The sequence below is a fragment of the Nestor notabilis genome, unplaced genomic scaffold (assembly GCF_000696875.1).
Source record: "Nestor notabilis isolate BGI_N333 unplaced genomic scaffold, ASM69687v1 scaffold4130, whole genome shotgun sequence".
NCBI lineage: Eukaryota > Metazoa > Chordata > Aves > Psittaciformes > Psittacidae > Nestor > Nestor notabilis.
Genome location: NW_009909700.1, coordinates 20,953 through 28,999, shown reverse-complemented (window position 1 = coordinate 28,999; position 8,047 = coordinate 20,953). Strand labels below are relative to the sequence as shown.

General features: G+C 37.6%; 1 protein-coding gene across 1 annotated transcript in view; it reads right to left on the bottom strand.

Moving 5' to 3' along the window:
• LMBRD1 (LMBR1 domain containing 1) overlaps nt 1–8,047 on the bottom strand; it is an 82,073-nt gene that overhangs the window by 53,188 nt on the left and 20,838 nt on the right. Inside the window, exons 5-6 of the mRNA XM_010019052.1 lie at nt 7,930–7,997; nt 2,831–2,919 (exon numbers count right to left, since the gene is read on the bottom strand). Coding sequence (XP_010017354.1) covers nt 2,831–2,919; nt 7,930–7,997 — 157 coding nt within the window. The remainder of the gene's footprint in view (nt 1–2,830; nt 2,920–7,929; nt 7,998–8,047) is intronic.

Below are 8,047 nucleotides of genomic sequence, written 5' to 3'. Positions count from 1 at the left end.
GGGGGGGAAATGGGGATGGACATAAAAACAAAAACAAAAGAAACAGAACAAAAATGTCAACCCAAACCAAAAAAGAAACCTCATGAAACAAAAATCCCAGCACTATTCCCCCTTTAATACTTGAGAAAATTTTACTTATGTTCTGAAGTTTAGGGGAAAAAAAAAACCCCACACATGAATGACCCTTATTTCTAACATATGACACAATGTACTTAAACACCATATGATGATCCTCCTGTACCTGTATTTGAAACCAACATTTAATATCCATTTTAAAAGTTTGAACTATGTTCAATGGAACATTAAGAAACCAAGTGGCTGTAAAAAGTATAACTATATACTAGAAGTTTATTATCAGGGTCTACCTCCGTGTATGAGTTTGCATTCCTTTTGTATTCCCACTACAAACTAAATGGACATAGAAAAAAACCTCCAAAATTAAGATCTTTATTTCTGGTTTAACCGCAGAGAAATGAAAAGGGTAAGCTAATATAAAAACAGGATAACAGGTAAAAACAACAGGCAAGAATTTTTTCCTCAATTCTCCAACATCTGAAACATGAAAGAACTTCCTGTAAGCCCTACTGACAGAGAACTTGCTGGCTGTGGAGTAGCTCTACAAAAACCCTGGTGGGGTGTCTTGGTAAACAGGTAAGTTGGTCAGAAGTTGGAGCACATACTGTGCAGAAAACTTGAGGGAGCCAGGCTTATTCAGCGTGGAACAGAGACAGCTTTGGAGAGACCCAATATAGCCTGCCTATCTAAGAGGTAGAATCCAGCCTCCCCAGTAGTACACGGTAGTTGAGTGTGAGACAATGGGTGACACTGTCCACACTCACACTGGGTGAGAATTTTTTTTCCACCACAAAATGAAAGTCTCCAACCTTAGAGGTTTTTCAAGAGCTAGCTGGTAAAGCCCTGAGCAACCTGGTCTAACATTACAGCTTCCTTCTTTGTGCAGGAGATTGGAATTGATGACCTGAGGTCTCTTCAGTCTAAGTCACAAGAGAATGCTGGTAAAGTCAGAAATCAAAACCACAACCCAATCCAGCATCCTCATGATTCCTAAGATAGATATAAGGAATAAATTCTTTACTGTGAGAGTGGTGAGTCACTGGCACAGGCTGTCCAAGTAATTTGTGGCTGCCCCATCCCTGGCAGTGTTCAAGGACAGGTTGGATAGGACCTTGAGCAACCTGGTCTAGTGGGTGCTGTCCCTGCACATGGCAGCAGGGTTGGAACTAGATGATTTTCAGGTTCTTTCCAACCCAAACCATTCTGTGATTCTATGATTCATAGAAATAAACATTAGCTATGCTACATTTTCATAGCAAAGACATGTACAGAGCTGAATATTTAACAGCCATATCAAGGTAGCCTAGAAAAATTAGCTTTCATCTCAGCTGAACCACTGCCACTATCTGTATAAACAGTTTAAGAAGCATTTTATTCTATGCTGTCAGTTAGAATCTTCATGAAAAAAGAGAAACAAACAAGCAGACAGCCAAAATTATGAAAAAGCTATTGACTTGTCTTTCCCATCTCCTATGCTTGCAAACACAGCTTACAGCACAGCATGTATTATGATGAAAGACTCTGCAAGGATGTCAAAGGCAACAAAGAAGGGCTTCTTCAAGTACTTAAGTGGCAAAAGGAAGACAAGGCAAAAATGTGGGTCTGCTGCTGAGTGGGGCAGGGGAAACAGGACATGGGAAGTCTGAGATACTAAATGCTTTCTTTGCCTCAGCCTTCACTAGCAAGACCAGATTTCAGGAAACCCAGGCCTGAGACACCAGGAAGAAAAGCTGGAAGGAAGATGCATGCTTGGTGGAAGAGGATCAAGTTAGAAAATACTTAAGGAAACTGGACATACAAAGTTGGCATATCCCTTCAGGGCCCACCAATTTCAGTACAAAACTCCTAGAATAATGCAGAATACTTCTTGACCAAGGCTCACAGCATTACATTCTAAAATATTCAGACAGAAGCCAACACTCTGACATACACCAAGAATGACGCACAAATATTACAGTACTTATGCATCTGGATTAAGGTTTGTTAGGTAACTTTTAGTTACCATTTTTGTGGATACATTTAGAGAGTGACATCAAATCTGTCTTGGCTCATCTATAAAACAGTTTCTTCATGCCTTTGCTCTGAAAACACATTCTGTCTAAATACATGAACTGCATAAGCTGAAGGCCAAATTCCATGAAGTAGTATTTAACTTTTGCAATAGTTCGTTATAGCCCTAGCATAAACAAATACAACGCAACCAAAACAATTAAAGGTCAATACTAGGAGAAGAAAGGGTAAAAAAAATAAAATCATAACACCCATACAATTTACCTGTCTAAATAGACAAAGCCACTTAAACAGTCTCATTCTTGCAGTGAACAGCAATATTACATTTAATTAGATAAGCACTTGAAAACTTGTCACCATATCCTGAAATCAGTGAACTTCAGCATCCAAGTAACACTTAAAAGCTGTGTCAAGTGAAGACTCCATGGTATAAAGTACCCTCCCCTCCCCACCACTAATATCATTGGACACAACACTGGAATCCTTGCTGTCAAATGGGGACTGTACTGAAGGCAGACACTGCCAATCTCTTCTCTGTACTTTAAAGACTGTCCTGATTGTTTTTTCTTTTGTCTGAACAGAAAGTGAACAATCTTATTGCAAAGATTTAGTGTAGGTGAGCAGTTAACAGTCAAGTTAGAAAATTGTCACCAAGAATGTTAGACTTCTTGTTCAGTCAATGATGAGTATAGCAAAATAAGTTAGCGGCAAGTTATGCAAAGCTCAGAACAAATCTCAAACTTACGACTACTTCCAAATTCCTCAAACAGAAGCTTCACTTTCTCCCACTCTGTGGAATTCTTCTTGTTGGGAATATCCAAAGGAACAAAGGCACTGTAACAAAGTAAAGAAGTCATCTCAACCTAATTCATCAAATATAGAAAGAAAAATCTACTTCCAAGTCAAGAAAATAGAAATCCATTTATTCCTGAAGCAAAACTGTATGACACAAGGTTAAAAAAGAAAGAAAAAACAAAAAAAACCAGAAAATCTGAAGGCAGTCTTTCATCTTATTCACTTTCCCCTTAAATGCTGTATTTAGACCAGCATGTGTGTGAGTTTGGGGAGTCAGGGCCGAGGTCCATGAACAAGTGATTTTCTATTTACCAGTCCTACTAGAGCTAAGGACACTACACTCAAGCATCAAGAGATCCATTTTTCTTATTTACTATCCTGGTTTGACTCACACACAGAGAATACTCAAGTTTGGGTTTTTTTTCCTTCCCCCTCAATTGAGACAATTTCTCTTAAATCTACAGTTCTGGAAGTTAGAACATTACAATTAATGACTCCCACATCAGGCATTAAAGTTTAAAGGAACATGTTTATCTTCCATTATTACAACTAAAACAACAGCACATCTACTGCATGCCATTCCTTGTAATGTAGTTGGCCAAGAGAACTGAAGTGCAGAGTAATTCATTAAATATTTTAGACCTTCCCATCAGCAGAGTATAAAAGTATATAACTAGATCCCCGCTTTGAGTCCCAACAAACAAATTAATAACAAATACGCGTTTTCCAGGAGTATGCCTCAAACTTCAAGTACAGAACATCAGCATGTGTTTCAAATGCTGGTGCTAAACTGTGTGCACTTATAATCACCACATAAATACCAAAACCAAAGTAGCATTCTGCAAAGATAATTTTTTAAAAATTGCAATATTTAAAACAATGTTTGATTTTTAGCTTCTGGACTGTACAAAAAAATTAAGGCTAGCATTTAAATTGATGCATGCTTACTGACTTTAGATTTTTGTTCTTGTATCTGCCTGTAGTAGTAATTCTTTCTGTAAAATAGCATCCAGGCAAAAATCAAGACACAGGTAATGAAATTAGGCAAAATTTCTACTTCCAAGAGCTAGCAGCAAAAATAGTTGCAGGTTTATTTGCTAAAAGGGTTAAAATGAGAGACTGGGAAATCAAGTGAGCACAAGTCCTTTTATTTTAGTATCAGTATGAATTTTCTATCTCAACCACATGCAAAGGAACAAGTGAGATTTAAGAATGTCTTAGGATATTTACAACTTGCATGCCTTTCCCCCACCCCCCCCCGCCCCAACCTTCAAGAGCAATAGTGATTTTTTTCTGTTTGGGTTTTCTTGCTGAGACTATCTACAACCATCGTGTCAAAGGACACTAATCAGAGCAGAAGCTACTGTACCCATTAGAAACACTCTGCAATTAGTACTTGGCTAAATCATGGTTGAAGGAGATGGACATCTGATTCTGCTCCTAGCTCAAGTACCAAAGGCCTCAGAATGGAATGTAGGAGCTATAGAGTCATATAGTTTAGTCCCAAGCAAGCAGGAATCTTACTTTCTCTCCTGAACAGGGTCATACAGTTAGTAGCAAACTAGCCAGAAGGCTAACCAAGCCACTTGAACAGACTTTTGGCCTCTACCTTGACAGGCCACAAGAATGAAACAAAGGTAGCATGCCTAGCCATCTACAGAACAGCATCCAGTCCACACTCCCAAAGGATCTCTAAAAACACAGCCCATCCACTGTACCAGATCAGCACACAGCAGTTTAAGTCTACTCTTCATGCACACTAAGCAAGAAGAAATTTGAGAGAAGTCTTATTATGTTGACTAAATGGTCAATGGAGCCCAAGGGCCATAGTAGCCATCACCACAGTGATAAAGTCTTCATGCTAAATAACTCAATTCACCTGTCACTGTTATGCAAAACAAGTAGTCCAACGACAGCAAGTAAATAGAGGACCAGTGCCAGTGCAGGGTTTTAGAGGTGTAGCTGAACTCAGTAAAAGCAAGCGAACAGAACAGCTCAGCTGTGATGTCTTACATTTGGAGTTCTGTACACAAATTAAATCATTAACTGCTGTAATTTTAAGAATAGAAGCAAACTGCTGTGCTGTTTAAAACACATCCTGGGAATATTATGATTAAGATCTAGATCAATATCTAGGCTGCAGAACAAGTAAATGCAAGACATGCAGTTTAAAGCTATGAACTTTTAGCAGACCTAAAAATACACACAGGTGTAGATAGGTCAAGTCTGATCCTTAAATCACGAGTGCCATTAATTGTCATCCCTCAGAAAATAATTTCTAATAAATTAAACTCATTTCCTTAAAGTGAGTTCTGCTATAATTTGCATAACTATTTATAGGCTAATTAGACATATTCATAGCTTTTTAAAAGCTAATGGTTCCAGAAAATCTAAGGTAACCAGTTTAATTCCAAACACTGAGTGTCAGGAAAATATTCCTTTTAAAACCAAACATTCATTAGCCTCAAAAGCAAACATTTTACTTCAAACCAGACTGCTGTATAAGTGTGCCTTAATGAAGATTGTAGCATCTCAAGCCCCTTGGCTCCACCACATGACATTTAGAGTAAATAAACTACATTCAACGAAAGCAGATAATTTCTAAAAAGGGAAAAGTATTACAAGTATTAGTTCTGAGTATTCCGGTGTATATCTGTCCTATACTCTGCTTTTAATGATGCTCTGCATCAAGTTATTTATGCAAAGGTTATTTAAGTGCTATTAAAGATATGCACATTTTTTCCACAGGAAGAGGCTTTGTAACAATTAGAGTAAGAGATATAAACACTACTCTTGCTTAACAATTTAGACAAAAGAATCCTGTTCATTGAGTTGTGTTATCAACTCAGAAGAATTCCAAGATCACAAGACACAAACCAGGTACAATTCCCAAAATAGTCATAGATCTCTAATGGAGTTCATTAAACATCTAAAACTTCAAGCTTAATACAGCTTTTATGGTTTCTTTGAGGACTGCTGACCAGAACAGAGGTAGGTACTTCTTCTAAAGATAGATCTACCTATCTTTAACAGAACCAAGCTATTTATAAAACTGTTTTTATTATACAGGTTACTTGCTAAATCTATCTGAACAGACTGCCTTGATACAAGACATTAGTCAGTTAAGCACAAGAGGACAGGCTTTTATGCAATTAACAGGAAATATCTCAACCCCTCTTGCTCTTTTAATTTGTGTACATGAGTATTCTAGTCCATTAAACCCTGCCTTGTAAAATTAAATTCAGTACACAGCATTCCAGTCTGTTTTAATGTTGCTCTGATCCGGACCACCAGTGAAGAAAATCTGCTACTGCCAGGTATAGGCAGTACTGCAAGATTTGTCTTCACTACCAAGTTCAGCTGAGCTCCTCATAGAAGCTTCAGCTCCAACACTTTTATCTCTTTCGTATCACACTTGTGAGGTTGCTCTTTGTCCTTCCTTTGCAGTTTACTAACTCTAAGACAGGTAACTTCTCCACAACAAGCATGTACCTAACACTGAAACATCCGCTCTTTTTATTTACATACACACACACACACACACACTAGGACTAAAGTTCACATTTTTCTTCAGCACACTCACCTCATTTGCTTTCTAAACTGAGCTGTTTAGTCTTGTAGTTTCCCTTTAAAGAAGACAGACAAGAACTATCATCTTCTGCAGCAGCATCTTAAGTACATTTCAAGGGCATTAGGATGATGCTACTACTTGATCATTACCATCTTAAAAGAAAGCAAGCAGCCTCATATGTGTAACAGCAGAAAGATTGCTCCAGTCAGAACCCAGAAATACTAAAATTCCATCAGTATCTAAAGGAGATCTGCCTCCTGCAGCAGATAGTCCTGATGTTTAGATCAGTGGATTTTAAGTCTCTACCTATGGAGAAACACTGTTCAGTAACTTTGTCCCAGATCATGTACTGTCTGGTTTGCAAGTCAATGTCATTGTCGTATTAGAGGGGACCACAAAGATGCTGTAATTTACAAGCTGTGAAGCCTTGAAGGAACAAACCTAAGAGCACAGAAGACAATTAGGAAGTCAAGAACCAACGTTCAATCTTACCAGAAGAGAAGAACAAACATGCTTACAGCTACTGGGGGCTCAGCTAACACCTACTAAAGATACAACATTTTCTGAACTGGATATATTACAGAGGACATATATGTCTGCCTATGTTGTGAGCCAACAGTCAATGAAACAGCTTTTGCCAGAAGCTTTCTTAGTATTTCTAGACTGTGATTAAGCTAGCTCAAACTCCTTTAGTCTCTTTTAATAGCAAATGTTATTTTTAATTGAAAAGACAATAGACTTCTTAGAAGTGTACCCAAAGTGTTTATCATAACCAAAACAATATTCCCATAAGGTGGAATACAATTAGAGACATTAATTTCACTCTAGTGCCTACATTCCAGTACTTCAATAGGGTAATTTTAGCACACATTTTGTAAATTTTACCAACTTTACTGCTGCAGTCAAAATGCTAAAAAGCTTATGACACAGCATGCATTAGAAACATTGAATATTGGTGTGCATGTCACGCTTAATGGAGAACTTAAATTGAATTTGTAACACTGCTTGGAGTTTCACAATAGCAGCACTTGCTGCAAACAAGTTAGCACTTGAGAAATGTCTGCCTTTCAAACAAATACCAGAAAAACTTTCATCATACAAGGTGCAACTATTTCAAGTATAATCCCACACTGTACTTGCGTCCTTCACAGAACACTTCTATTTAGGAAAGTACTAAGCACATAAAACCTACTCATGTTCCTAAAAGCTGGTTTAGGATGTCCATGAAGGCATTTGATAGAGGCAAAAAATAGGAAGAGCACAAGTATTTTACAACTGTATTGATATCTCAGTCAGATAACAGAGTAAAAGTCATCATGTTCTTGATGGATGTTCACACTCAACAAACAGGCAGAGCTTGGAAGCACAAGTATCTCCAACTGAATACACCATAGTCTCCCGTTTCTAAATCTGCAAAAAACAGTTATGTTTGGGGGCCCATTTAACATATCCCATTAACATTCAATACAAATACTTACCCAATTAAGAGAAGAACTGCACAAATTGTGATGAATCCCAAAGTATATCTGAGTGCAGTTTTAACCTGCTGTATATTAAAAAAAGTTGATATATTAACACAAAATACATTCAAAGGAA